The sequence below is a fragment of the Coccomyxa subellipsoidea genome, assembly GCF_000258705.1.
Source record: "Coccomyxa subellipsoidea C-169, whole genome shotgun sequence".
Classification (NCBI taxonomy): Eukaryota; Viridiplantae; Chlorophyta; class Trebouxiophyceae; family Coccomyxaceae; genus Coccomyxa; species Coccomyxa subellipsoidea.
In genome coordinates, this window is record NW_005178029.1 from 128,770 (window position 1) to 142,784 (window position 14,015).

General features: G+C 51.4%; 2 protein-coding genes across 2 annotated transcripts; one reads left to right on the forward strand and one right to left on the reverse strand.

Annotated features, from left to right (window-relative positions):
• Window positions 1-1,187: 1,187 nt before the first annotated feature.
• COCSUDRAFT_43604 (hypothetical protein) lies at window positions 1,188-5,349 on the forward strand (the record flags this gene model as incomplete). The annotated part of the gene is made up of 10 exons (XM_005645135.1): window positions 1,188-1,383; window positions 1,739-1,953; window positions 2,077-2,259; window positions 2,760-2,930; window positions 3,129-3,309; window positions 3,497-3,812; window positions 3,850-3,961; window positions 4,070-4,606; window positions 4,761-4,956; window positions 5,240-5,349. The coding sequence occupies 10 exons, from the start codon at window positions 1,188-1,190 to the stop codon at window positions 5,347-5,349; spliced, it is 2,217 nt and encodes a 738-aa protein (XP_005645192.1).
• A 649-nt stretch (window positions 5,350-5,998) lies between these two features.
• Window positions 5,999-13,479, reverse strand: COCSUDRAFT_43605 (TPR-like protein; the record flags this gene model as incomplete). The annotated part of the gene is made up of 14 exons (XM_005645136.1): window positions 5,999-6,177; window positions 6,224-6,366; window positions 6,838-6,990; window positions 7,438-7,520; window positions 8,316-8,480; window positions 9,066-9,141; window positions 9,440-9,557; window positions 10,015-10,156; window positions 10,452-10,569; window positions 11,066-11,172; window positions 11,552-11,671; window positions 12,136-12,237; window positions 12,741-12,944; window positions 13,285-13,479. The coding sequence occupies 14 exons, from the start codon at window positions 13,477-13,479 to the stop codon at window positions 5,999-6,001; spliced, it is 1,905 nt and encodes a 634-aa protein (XP_005645193.1).
• Window positions 13,480-14,015: the final 536 nt, after the last annotated feature.

Genomic DNA, 14,015 nt, shown 5'->3' on the forward strand with positions numbered 1-14,015 from the left:
TCGTTTCAGGAGCGGCTGGCAACTCCAGGTCGCCACTAGCACCACCCGGCTTTGCCATTGTTTTACACAGCAGCGACGTGCAGGGTGTACCAGTCACTTTTGATGGACAGCCACCCTTTTGCAAAGATTCTCTTCAATGGCCTTTGCTTAAATAGACGCCCCTAATCAGAAGGGTGAGGACGGAGTTGAGCGGACTAGTACCCCTAGGATGACCAATCCCTGCCTCGCTCACGGCTCAAGAATACAAAGGACTAAGCAAACCTTTTTACAATACATTCATGTATTGCGTGGCGAGGAGTTGTTGCATGAGTTATCTGACTAGCACTCACTCTTTTTGAAAGCGATGTTTTTATTGTCAACAGTGATGGAAAAAAGGCATTATTCACAGTGCTGAAAGTGATGAGCGACGGCATGATCCCTTACGTAGTTGAGACAGTAACACTCTCATTAAAGTTCGCAACATCTATTTCGCCTGACACACGGACATCCAAACTCCAATAGAACGCCGAACAAAGACTTTTCATTCGTCCGGTTTGCGTACTTATATCCAGGTATCACACTTGAGCATGTTTTTGCACAAATTGATTTTACGCCTAATTACAGCGCTTATGCCTGTTTCTTCACTTCAACATGGTCAGAAGTTCCATTTGTCGGTGTCACAACAACAGGCTGTTCTCGGAGCTACATTATCAAGCTGGCGCAAGGGGTTCCTGCTGAAGAAGTAACACACGTGCTGAGCCCAGGTTCTTTGCTACACATCTGGTGGGTTGTGCTGGAGAAAACCACGGTCTGACGAGTTGCCTTGCCTTTAAGGATCCATAGCTTCTCAGAGCACCTGCACTGTAACAGACCTTAAGCAAATCAATTTGACCATGGTATGGGCAATCTGCGCTGACCACACTGAAATTTCAGCATATTGTGCCGTGTTGCAAAGGGTACACTGACTTACTCTGCAGATGGCTCAGCAACTATTGGACTGGCTAGTTGCAGAACTGCAGCATGTGGAGCAGGAGGTGCTGAAACCTGTTGGTTTTGAACATATCAACAGCAGCACAGGTCAGATTGTCAAGGTGTGCAGACTCGGTTTGGTTGCCCTCCTTCCCAAGCCTTCTGGCATATGTGCCATATATATGAGGAGCTTTCCTTGGTAGCTACCTGAGAAGTCTAAGGTGTCTGTTTGCTGCAGGATGACTGACAAGATATATATCAATTTGGCCTCTTCAAGTGAGACGCTGTCACTGCCTGCAAACCCGCCTCCATCTTGCAAGGACGTACTTGACACTTTGGGCGTGGGCACACTGCGGGAGGGCGATGACCTTGTGCTGCACTCACGCATCCTGGAGGCTGGCAAGCAGTACACCTTCGTCAAGGAGGTCACAGCAGGTAGCTTTTATTGGCTGAGTTTGCACAGAGATCGCAGTGCCTTTGTTGTCAGCGGTTGTGGGCTTGTATCAAGGCTCTATCTGACAACCTGGCTAGAGCTCCAAAACACTGTTGAGGTCTAGGTGCGTCCGCACAGCAGTCACCCCGTACTGCGCGCCTTGGTTACTAGTGGTGTCTTTGGCCTCAGATAGTCGGTCACAATTGGATGTATCCTGTCAGGCTCATACAAAGGCCTGAATAAACTTATACATCTGCCACTTTGTAGGAAAGCGCAATGGCGCCGTCTTGGGTTGGAAGTCAAATGGCAGTCAGGATGAGCTTCATGTTGAAATGTGTCCATCCTTTTGTATTGCAGGAATCATCGATGTGGATGCACTCGAGATCAGCAAGGTAGTCGCGTCGGGTGTGGTGGATCCAAACCGGAACTTCTATGTGGAGGCTGCGCATGTGGGGCGCCTTGTTCGTGTGCTGGCTGGCAAGAGCGTGCTACTGCTGGTTGGCGCTAGGCAGTCTGGGAAAACCACGGACGCTCAGGCTGTCTTGAGGAGGTTGCACAAGGCTGGGTACCAGGTAGGCATGTTCACAGCACCTGTGCCGGCCCATGTCATCCCCCCTGTGCTGCACACCACTAGCGTGCAAGCTGAAGTCAGTGGCAGAACTTTGAATTCCCTTTGATAATTGGTTGCTTTGCAGATCATCTATGTGTGTTTGGGCGCCTTATCCTGCAGTCCAGACTTTGACGGGGACAAGATCTGGTCAGCCCTCCTGCGCAAGCTGAGGGTGCCTATCGACAAGGGCCGATCTGCCTATGAAACCGTTGAGAGCCTGGAGAAGCTGCCATCAGGGAAGACATCTCTGGCTGTGGTCTTTGACGAGGTGACCAGTCTTCCCACCCGCGATGGGGCTCTCGGACTCTTTATCCAGCAGCTCAGGTCATTGCTACAGGCAGCACCTCTGTCAGATGTCAGGTAAGATTTTCAATAAGGACGACAGAGTCTGTTGGTACGTTTTGAGGAAATGTTACTTGGACCTCAGCTTGTGCCTCCAAGCTTGCAACTGGTACCCATTGACTGATTCATATGTCAACGGTTTTCATTTACATCTCGTAAATTGCTTGTGCAGGCTGGAAGGCGTTATGTTGGTGGGCACGCCGGCGTTGCCTCTGGACATCATGAATGCCTCCACAGACGAGCGCTGGTCCTCTTTTGTTGTGGTGTGTGCTTGCACAAATCTTGGATACACATTGCCTTGCCATGCAGCTGCAGCAATTGCTGCTACCAGTTCATTGCCCTTTGATGTCCCCCTGTATTGTCCTTCACACTGCTCGCTGTGCCAACCATGCTACATCCTAAGTATATTGTCTGTTTTTTGAGCAGGAAGGGGCGCAAGCGTCACAACTTTTCACAGAGACAGAAATTGCAGACCTCTTCCAGCAGATAGTGCTGGAAAGGAACTACGACCCTGGGGCAAGCTTGCAAGAGTGGGCTAAAGTCATAATGAGTGCGACGGAGGGTGTGAAGGGCCTGTCTGGGGCAGTGTTAGCAGAGGTGAGGCACACTTGTGCTAACACACAATATGCACTTGGCAGCCATTGTCTCACTTGGTGAGGCCTGAAAGGCTCAGAAACTTGGGAGCAAGATTCAGTGTTGCAATCTGGGGTGGAGAGAGGTGCTGTTTGCAACCAACCTGTGCAATATGTCCCCGTGTAAAAATCTTGCCCTCAGCAGTTGCATGTCAATGTACAGATTGATGGACGGTGGAGTCTAGGGCAGCGGTTCGGTTTGGGAGACCTGGTCAGCTACCTGTCGGGCAAGCAACTTGGCCTCCTCAGGCAGGGCATGCAGAGGCCGAGCATGAGCTTGCTCAGGGCGCTCACGCGTAACGATGACGAAATGCGCTGCATATTGACAGAACTGATATGCTCAGGTTGGGAATTGGCTACCTCTCACATGCATGCCAAGGTGCTGCACAAACTTGTAGCCAAACCTGCGAGCACTAGAGAGACTTGTGCCATTCTGGCTCTTGGGCCTGGAGCAAACCAAGTGTCCCATCCCTATGTCAAGGGCCTGCAGTATCGCAGTTTCAATGCTTCTGAAGGTTGACTATTTTGCAGGACGCTACTCCCTAGAAGACACACCCAGCGAGGCAGCGCTGACCTTAATCAATGATGGCGTCGTGAAGATTGTCTCCTCAACGGACAAGAAGTTCATGCTGCAAATCTCAGCACCCATCCTGGAGCAGCTGCTGCAGGCCATGGCTTTGAGGGACATCCAAGCCGCTGTTCAACTCCCTGACCCCCCCATGGAGCTCGGACAGAGGCAAGATCCGGCTGTTCATGCTCTTTGCTGGGAGTCATGCTCACCGTTTTTAGGCAAAGATGTCAAGATTGCATGTTGGTCCCCACAAGCCCGAAGTGAGAGCATACAAAGGTCAGCAAATGGTGACCACCAAATGTGTGCCTGGCAGGTCGTTTGGGGTGTACTTGCTCAAGAGCGCCATCAGTCTGCTGGATGTACCCCGACTCTTGCAACCTAGGGTGGCAACTGCGAAGAATCAGATCCTCGAGTATGCTCTGCAGGTGAAGCTCTGACAACATGCGCAAAGTGTCTGAACACCTTTTTCGCGCATAAACTCAGGATTTTTGGCTGCATGGATGGACTTCATTGGCCTTTGCTGTGTTGTGCAGCACGAATTGAGCAGAGCCCTGGCCACTGTCTTAAAAAGCAATGTGAAGCTGGCCTCCCTTGGTCTCGTGCTGGGAGTGGAGGTGCGCAACAGAGAGTTCACAGCCATGGACGCGAAAACCTCTCAGGCAAAGCTGGCAGCAGCACAGCAGAGCCAGGGCCAGCACAAAAGCCTTCAGTCTCAGCAGAAGAGTGCAGATGAGCCGCTAGATGGCAGCTGGACAGAGATGCCAGCCTCACAGGAGCAGCCTGCAGCCAAGGAGCCACTGGCTCCTGATGTGATGGATATCCTAGCCAAGCTGCTGGGGTCGAACACGCTTCAGGACAGGAGGCTTGACATGTCTGTGGGCCCCTATGGGTTCGAGCTGCTCTCCTCCGGCGCGAAGAAGGAGGTGGTGGAGCATGCAGCAAGGAGCATCCTGTACGCAGACATGCACGACCTGCAGATTGTGTTTGCAGTTCATGTGAAGGTTCGCCGGGCGCTTGGAAAGCAGCCGCGCTTCCCTCCCTGGCCGGACCTGGGCGATGCTGCCAAACCGGTGAATCCCTTCAATGTCCTCCTTATGTGGTGAAGTCCTATGCTTGCTTTCTTCGCTCATGCTGCAACTTGTCAGCAGAATGCCTGCGCTCTCACCAAACTTTGGAACAAGTATATGCAGTTAGCAGCTGCAATAATTGCTTCACATTTGCCAGGTGATCCCCATAAATGTCCTGATCGACGTGGAATCTGGAGAATTGCGCATCATGTACCTGGACACGTCCGAGGTGACGCGCATTCCTTTGCGCGAGGAGGTGGAAATGCTGAGCGGGCTTGAGCCGCCGGTTGGCCAGCCAGGCACAGACCGAGTCTCGGACGGCGCAGCCAGCGCAGTGGCACCATCTCCAGCTGGTGTGCAGACCTCCCATCCTCAATTGGACCACATTCAAGTACTGAATGGGTGTGCACAGCGCCGCATGGTGCAAATGCATATGCTGCTACTCAAATGGTCTCGCGTGGCCTTAGGTCACAAGTTCCAAAGGCTTTGCAGATAATGTTTGATTCGTGGTCCACGTTCATGCTGCCGGGCCATGAGGGCAAGGCACAAATGTTGCGTGTGTGCATACACAGGTGGCAATTGCGGAGGCAGACGTCCAGGTGCATTTGGTCTGCTGCCTGGTGTGACTGGCCATAGACGGAGCACAGGCACAGGCCGCCGCATGCAGCCCTCTCTTCGCGTTCCAGGCCATGCCCCATGCGTCCTTCTCAGGCGCTTCTGCTGACAAGCCTGTCAGCCATCGCTGATCCAGTTGTTCCACAGTGTCGACAGCGACATATTTTGCCAGCTGCTTGTATGGACAGATTTCAAGCTGATCCAGGTTATTCCACAGTGTCAACAGCGACATGTTTTGCCAGCTGCTTGTATGGACTGATTTTAAGCTGATGCAGTTTTCTCCACATGTGTCGACAGCGACATGTTTTGCCAGCTGCTTGTATGGGCAGATTTCAAGCTGATGCAGTTGTTCCAAAGTGTCGACAGCGACATGTTTTGCCAGCTGCTTCTATGGACAGATTTCAAGCTGATCCAGTTTTCCCCAGTGTGTCAACAGCGACATGTTTTGCCAGCTGCTTGTATGGACTGATTTTAAGCTGATGCAGTGTTCTCCACATGTGTCGACAGCGACATGTTTTGCCAGCTGCTTGTATGACAGATTTCAAAGTAGCTCTTAGTCAATTCAGAATTATCTTGCTGTCTTGCATACATGTATAGTCATTAAAACGTGATTACTACATACTTTAAATACTGTATAAACTGTGTAATTTCAAAATGTGACAGGTACTGATCAATTTCAGATTAAGCTCAGTAGAAATCTACCGTGTTTTAAGTATTGTTCTTTTGATTCCCTTCTGCAAATGGTCTACTGGGTCGGTGTCAAGCAAGCAAATTTCAAATTCACACAACTTCAGCCTGTTTGCCTTTGGCCTGCCATGCGCCTGTCTCTGCGCTGCTTCTGTGGCTGAAAGGGCCTCCCAGGAACAAATTCATCCCTGTGTGGGTATTCTTTCTCTGCACTTCCTTCTCTCTTCGCTGCTCTGTCTCCCTCGCTTGCTCTGCTTGGTCCTTGGCTCTGCCTCGACGGTACAGGGCTAGACCTCTTCGATGATATATCTCCCTGACTCGATCTGTTCTCTCCCTGGCTCTGCTTCGCTGCTGGCTCCTTCTTTGGCCTCAGGGTTTTCGGCTTCGTCCCCTTCTCAATAGTTTTTGCCCCTTCCTGCGCCGCCTCGTACTGCTGGCGCAGGTTGGCTGCCATTCCATTCCTGCAGCGCAGAAGAGCCTCCATTGAGCAACAGGAAAACCTTTGCAATGGTCGAATGCAATGTCCTTTTCATGCAAGGCTGGCTCGAAATCAGTAGCTGCAGAGACAGTCTTTGAAGACATGGCCTTAAACAGTAGATAAGCATCGAGAAAGCAGATGTGCCGAGCCATGATGCTTGCATGCATGCAGCCAATTGCCGGCATGCTCTCACCTGCACTCAGGTGCCAGCCACTAAGGAGTTTTATCGACCTAATTCATGTGAGGTGAACTTATATGAAGGCGTTCAATTCCAATTTATTTCTAAAGCAGGAGAGATCTAGAATGCAAAACAAATTCAAATTCAAAATGACAGTGTAAGTGCCAAAGTAAGGAGGAAGGGCTGTCCCACTGTGAATACGAGTGCATTGACAACACAAACATCTCCAAATATCTCAAAGATTTCTTGGAAGAGGTGTCAGGCATGTGCACGCACCTGCCGCGTTGCTCCTCGAAGCTGGCCCATGCGCTTAGTAAGGGCAGGTGCGGCTGCCCGGCAGCTGCCCCCTGGCTGAACAGCTCCCTAGCCATCGCGTCATTCCCCTCCTCCGCCTCAAGCAGCGCCCACTCCATCAGCAGCGGTGCATGCCTGCAGTGACACAACCCCTCAAAACACAAATTCAAGTCTTTTTAAAACATTGTCGAGTCCTGCCATAGTTGCTGGCATTTTTGGTGCCTGTGTCCATGTCACAAGACAGGAATCTCTCATCGCAGGTACTCTTGTCTTACAATAAACAGAAGGATGAAAGCGCCATGTTCTCCTGTGCTTATTAAAAAAAGCAGCATATGCTGCCCCATGATTCCCTCTTTGAGACTACCACCATTTCTTTGCATACCGGGTACGCAGTGGATGACCAAAGGGTGTCCCACTCAAGAAGGGAATTCTGGCGAAGAATTGATAGGAGTCAGAGAGAAGGACGCGCACTTGGGGCAGCTGGTGTTGCATACAGTCTCAGCATAATGTGGCCTTGTGATAATTTCAGTGACAAAGAGGCCGGAAAAAAATAGACAGTAGTGTCAGAGAAAGGGCACGCACTTGGGGCAGCTGGTATTGCCCTGTCTGAAGATGTCTCTCGCTGCGTCATTGTCCCCTGCCATCTTCTCCAGGACAGCCCACGCCTGCAGTGCACAGAGACTGAACCATATAAATATATAGTTAGAATGTAAATTAAAATATAATAATATAACAATAAATGTGACCATCTCAATAGCCAAAAAAGGTGGCTGGAAAAGGTGCCAAGATAGGCCGAGCTGGAAGGCTGTCATAGAGACGCTGCTGCGCCGCACTTAAGCCAACCGTGGCTTGGATAGGCGTGTAATAATTTTAATAATAACAGCCACAATCTCGCCTCTGCCATGTTATCCGAGATTACATACACTGCAGGGTGCAGAGCATCATTTCTGTCCCTGTCATCCCGGCTAAACACTGAAGTCAGGCTACCACAGTCTGCCAATGCAGCATGGAAGGAGCCATGCAGCATATGCTAGAGGTGAAGGGCAACCTACAGAAGACCTAACATCCTCAAAGGTCAGACCTTCTTATAAGGGAAGCAAGCCAGATGATGCCCACCTCCAAGCTGCAAAGCTTTTCATGGAAACAGGCACCAACTGGTGCATATTCCTTGGTGGGCTTTTCACAGCAATGTACCTGATGATCCATACTGGAAGGGAGGATGGCTTACAACTGAAGGCCACTAAACTTGAAAGGACATCATAAACTCTGCCGCTAACCTGAATCTTAAGAGGGAGGGGGGTAGGCCCCCCCCCTGTTTTGTTTGGTTCTTCGATTGGGGTGTTCGCTGGCCTTGCAAAGGCACCGCAAGCACCTCAAGGCCGCAAGAAATTCCATTCCCCAGTGGCCTTCAGTTGATTCGATACCCCTTCTCCGCGAAAGCTAAAGTGATAGGACCGCACCTGGTAGATGTAGGGGTTGTGTGGCGCGCACTCGATGCCCTTCTCAAAGCAATCTCTGGCAGACACCCACTGCCCCCGCCGCCTTTCTAGCAATCCAAACTGCAGCCAGGTCCGCTCATCGTTTGCGTTCTGCGCTGCCGCGTCTGCAAAGAGCGCCGCTGCCTCCTGCAATGCATTATTACCATTGTATTCTTATAAATATTATTACATGCTTTTCCTGCTAACAGGCAAGGTGCGTTCTGCAGACAAGCTGCAGTGAAAGGCTCCCACAATCCTACCCCTTGTTGGACTGGCCAGATCCAAGCAAGACCCAATCAACTGTGGGCACGGTGCTCAGTAATTGTACCGCCCCCTGCCAGCCGGGGCCAAATATTAAGTTATTGCATTCCAATTCTTAAATGCAGTTCTTTTGTTGCAGACCTATGTTGCGCTCAGTACCAACTCAAGCTGTATGCTGGAAAACAATGAACAATTCCGACACAACAACGTTGGCATTCAGAGCAGGCTAGGGGCAGGAGTGTTGGTGTCAGTCACCATGCCGTGACACTCCAGCAAACTCCTATTATGGAAATGCTAGCAAGATTGGCACGGGAGGATTGGAGGACTTGCGGCATCAGGTGGAGCAAGTGACGGGCAAGTCAGGCAAAAAGGAGTTGAAGAGGTCATTCCTACCACCGTGAAATCTAAATATATAGCTATCTGTGAGATCTGTGAGAGGTGAGATTCAATTTTGAGCGTGTGATGAGTCACCTCCAGGTTGCCGGCACGCTTTTCGAACAGCGCCCACTCGCGCAGGAAGCGCGGGCTCACGGCTGACTCATTTCTCCTGCCCAACAATTTGCAGCTTCTCATAAAATCGTGTTTCCAAGAAATTAGAGTGCTTCACTGTTGCCCGAGAACAAGCAGAGTCTTCTTGGCAGGATGAGGTAATGTTATCAGAATTTCCACAATCATCTCAGAGCCATTCACGGCGCCGATTGTGCCGATCGCAGCCACAGCCTAAGAAAGTCACAGCAGCTTTCATTTTCCCGTGCCATTTTTGCCAAGATTGGCACTTTTTCCACCAGTCGCATGTCAGTCCCACAAATTATGCATGCATTATGTCATGTGATTTGTTGGCTGACCTGGCATCGCGAGCCGCCTCCCTGCCGGCCCGGTACAGCCGTCGCGCGTCGTCCAGCCGGCCAGAAAACTCCTCCACCCGCGCAGCTGCCTCGAAATTCAAGAGCGCCCCCGCCGCGTCTGCGCAGCGTTCCTGCCTTTGTCAGACTGCGCTCTTGTGCTGGCATGCAGTGACAGATTTGCACACCTGAGCTCTACCCGAGCTCCACAAAGGCAGACCTTTTTCTGTAGCCGGCCACATTGTAGATATCTCATCTCGACTGCATTTGAGGAGCATTGTCGTTCCTTTCACACGTGCGCTCAGTTGCACTGCTTCATACTTGAGCCGTGCCCTTCCTGATCAGAAGCCCCAACGGAAGTTTCAAGGCAAGCTGTCAAGAGCTGCAGAAAGGGGAGTCTGCCAGCTACTGCCAGCTACTGCAGGGACAGCCCTTCAGCAGCTTGCAGATGAAGCACAAGCCAATGCTTGATACGTCCACACCTCTCAAAAGATCTCTGAAGAGCACCTAATTAAGGCAATTTCATAAGCACCAACGTCCCATGCTGGAATGGAAAAGTGTGTGGTGAGAGGGCACACCATCGGATTGCTGTCCCCGGCTGAAGCAATCGAGCGCTTCCTGCAGTTTCCCCTGCTGTTCTTCCAGCATGCCCATCGAGTGCCACGCGTGCCCATTGGACGGCTCCGCTTCAATCACTTTCTCCAGCTGCTTGCGCGCATCCTGCTCCCGTGCAAACACAATGAGTCATCGCCAGCTCAGCTACATCACTTTGCCTTTTGCTGTGTGTTCCAGTGAAACCAGACACCGGGTTTCTTTTATGTGGGGGCATCGCCTGGTTCTACACATTGCTGACTGAGGTAATTGGCATGCCAGACCGTTTCCTTTCTTTGAGCAGAGCGAAAAATCCGCATGCTACAGATGAAGATGATGCACCACTGTGATATGCGCAAGGCTTAGGCCTCCAGCAGCATTGAGGCATTCAGAAAACAGAGGTCTTCGGGAAACAGTCCCCCACCTCAGACTGCCCCTGCTGCATCTGCATCTGCGCTGCCGCATGCAGCAGCTGCACATTGCCGGGCTCGATGGCCAGCCCGCGCCGGTACAGCCGCAGCGCCGGTGTCACATTCCCTGACCTGTAGTGTAGCACACAAAATAAAATGCGTCATGTCTGTAATAATGTAATAATGAATGCACATCGTCAATGTTTGCACTGCTGCTGTTGCGTCAACACTCAGCTACAAAAAGGTGTTGATTGTCCCGGATAATCCCGCTTGTCAATAAGATCTTTCTTTATCTGGGCTTCACCACACATGCTTCACTCACTGGCAAAGTGGTTTGCCATCATCCTCCCTCTTCTGTGTTTCGGGGTATAATGCAAACAACCCACTCTCGGGGCCTTTAGCGGTTCTTGAGCGGCCAGCGTTGAGAGATGATTCCTCGGCGCTGGGAGGATGTTTCCCCACTATGGCCTCATGCAGGTAGTGACCCAGTCCTAGACAGACAGTTTCCACAACTTTCTCTTATACAAGCTCCCACACTGGTCCCCTGCTCTTGTCAATCTGCTGCTTTGGCCCCGTGTGTTGCTGAGCTGGCCTCTACATCCATAGAGCAGGGATACATTGTACTGACCTGGCTTCCAGAACTGCCAGTCCTACAATGGAGGGCAGGTGGTTGGCATCCGCGCGCAGGGCTCTGTTGTACAGACGCCGGGCCGCCGGCAGCTGCTGCCGCTGCGCCTGCATGGACAATCAAACAGTAACCACTGAATCCTGACTTAGATTGAATCATGATTGCTGATGCCATGCATTCTTTTCAAGCTTCCTCCTTGCAACCTTCCCAGGCCTTAGTCAACACTGTAGCTGGATTGTAGTAATATGGCAGATGTGAACTTAATTACTCCCATGCTAAGTCAGCGACATGCTCTGTCCCGATTGAAAACTTTGTCAGCGCTGTGGATAAGTGAAGGTGGCAACATGGCACTGATCGGACAGGCTTGGCAAAAGTTGAGCCAGGCTTGTCTTTGCATTCCATGTCTATCATGTTATGCAACCGCTAAAGAGTCAACCATCCTTCCAGGGTCCAGGGGTATTTATATCGGACAGAGAAGGGCCGCACCTCGACCTGTGCCCATGCGGCCCACAACGGCGCATGCGGCGCGCAATTTTTCCCTGCCTGCTCGAATATCTCCCTCGCGCGCTCATAATTCCCCGCCCGCCACTCCAGCAGCGCCCACGCCTGCATCAGCAAATTGAATTTGAATTGAATTGGGAATTTGAATTGAAGAGTAATTCGAACTCTCTCACAGGCAGCCCTCCCTCCTTCCTTGGTCCTCACACTGCCTTCAGTGTCTTGCACTCTACCTTGGTTGAAACAACTTCTTCTCACAGGAAATGCCACCGGTGTGACACTGCAACTTGTGGCACTTGCATAGGAGTCTAAGCGCTCCACTGACCAGCAGGCGGACACACTGGGCTGACATGCTCATGATTGAACATGTATATAATTGCGTAAATACCTTGGCAGATGTGCCATTGAGCCGGATTCAATCCTCATAAGACAAGGCAGGAAGCTGGAGAGATACACATCACATAAAGGTCATCATATGCATCCTGGCGCGTAGACAGATGGTCTGAGCATGGCAGCACATCTGGCGCCTTTCTCCTTCCCACTAGTGTCGTATACATCGTGAGAAATTTCACCTGCCAGGAGTGCACGTGGGTCGGGTCCTCTTTGGTGGACCGATCAAAGAACTCTCGCGCCTTGTCCACATTGCCCGCCTCACCCTCCATCACCCCCAGAGCCTGCAGGGATATAAGAAATCCTCATAGCATCTCACACGCGCGCATTCACCCCCGAGCTTGCAGAAAAATTAAAGGCCCCTGTCAACCTCACACGTGCACATTCACCCCCACGAGAGCCTGCAGGGAGATCCACTGATGTCTGAGCCTCTCATACATGCGCATTGCCCTTATTGCATCAACGGTGCAATGCATGAAGTACACGAGCCAGGACTATCTCCAAGCATCCCTGCTTTGCATATCTTGCAATGGATTGCACTACTTCGCACCACTGGGCCCTTGGGGTCTAGAGAATCCCACAAGGCTCACTTCGAAGAGCATGCTGTTCAAGGGTAGCCACAGAGTGCTGATTCTGTTTACTGCACTCTAAGTCTCCATTGCAAGCTGTTCAAAGCAGCCTACACCAAACCCAACTCCGAATATGCTACACTCCAATACTTTTAAAATCCCATTTCCATGGTTTGAATTTGCAAAGGTGACAAGAGCGGGTCAATGGTAGATTCTACCTGCAGCGATGCCACATGGCCGGCATCCGCTTCCAGCGCTTCAGAGTACAATTCCCTCGCCTTCGCTGCATCTCCCCGCCGCTTCTCATACGCTGCCCAAGTTGTCAGCAGCATGGGATTGCCCGGCTCGGCTTTTGCCGCAGCGGCAAAAAGCCGCTGCGCCTTTTTGGGCTCGCCTCTTTTCCCCTCCAGAGCCGCCCATGCCTATTCACACAGATAGATGTCGGAAATTGAAGCTTCTTAGTTGGTGGCAGGCGGCTGCTGCGCCTCTGTTGACTCAATCCCATTTCGTCCTTTGGTGTAGCTGAGCAAACATCCTCTGTAAGCATTTCACTTGCAAAAGCATCTCCGAAAACTTTCACTGTGAGGCTTGGCCTGTGATGCATCGGGCTGAGCTGGCCCAAAAAACAATCACCCTCTATTTTTAAAAAGCTACCCTTGGAGGCACTCTTGAGGGCTTCTCATCTCATTGACATCAGCCTTCACCGGAAATCCACCAGTACAAAATACATTCAAACTTGGTATGCATGAGCAAGAAACGCACCCGCAGCAGGACAGCGTTTGATGGCTCGATGAGGTGTCCCCGGTTGAACAGCGTGCGTGCCTCAGCTACATTACCGCGCTTTCCCTCAAGCACGGCCGCTGATGTCAGCATGCGCACATTGCGAGGAAATCTCTCCAGCGCTGACATCAGCATCTTGACCGCTGCGGCTGTGTTGCCTGCCTTCGAGATGTCCATTGCTGCCTTCAACAGTGCCTTCTGCTCCCCCTTCCCCTCTGCCCACGCAACAGCATGATTCACAGGAGTTCGAAGTACAGTTCTAAAAGTAGCAGATGTCAGTTTCAGCTGACGGGGCTCGAGTTCTATCACACCAAGGTTCAATGCATGCGATTCATCTTTGGATGTTGGACAACTTGCAGCTAAGAGTCTAAACTAGGAGGTCCTGCCTGACAAAAGTACACTCTCAAAGGTCCTTCATCTAGTGATGTTATATATTTTCGCACCTGCAGGTCCTGATGTGGAAGGCTTGCCACTGTCAGCCTGCTCTGCAGAGGCGCCCCTCTCCGCACTAGCAGCTGTCAATAGCTCCGAGCTAGCATCACTCAAGGAAGCGTCTGGAGCGCCTTTTATAGACTGTGCTGAGTCAGAGAGCAATGCTCCCACTGACGGCCTTAGGCTTCTTCGAGTCCGCATGGACACATGCCGGTAGGATCTTGGAGGCTGTTTAAAGACAAACTTCTGGGTAAGAACATCTCTGTGACGTGGCAAAGCGC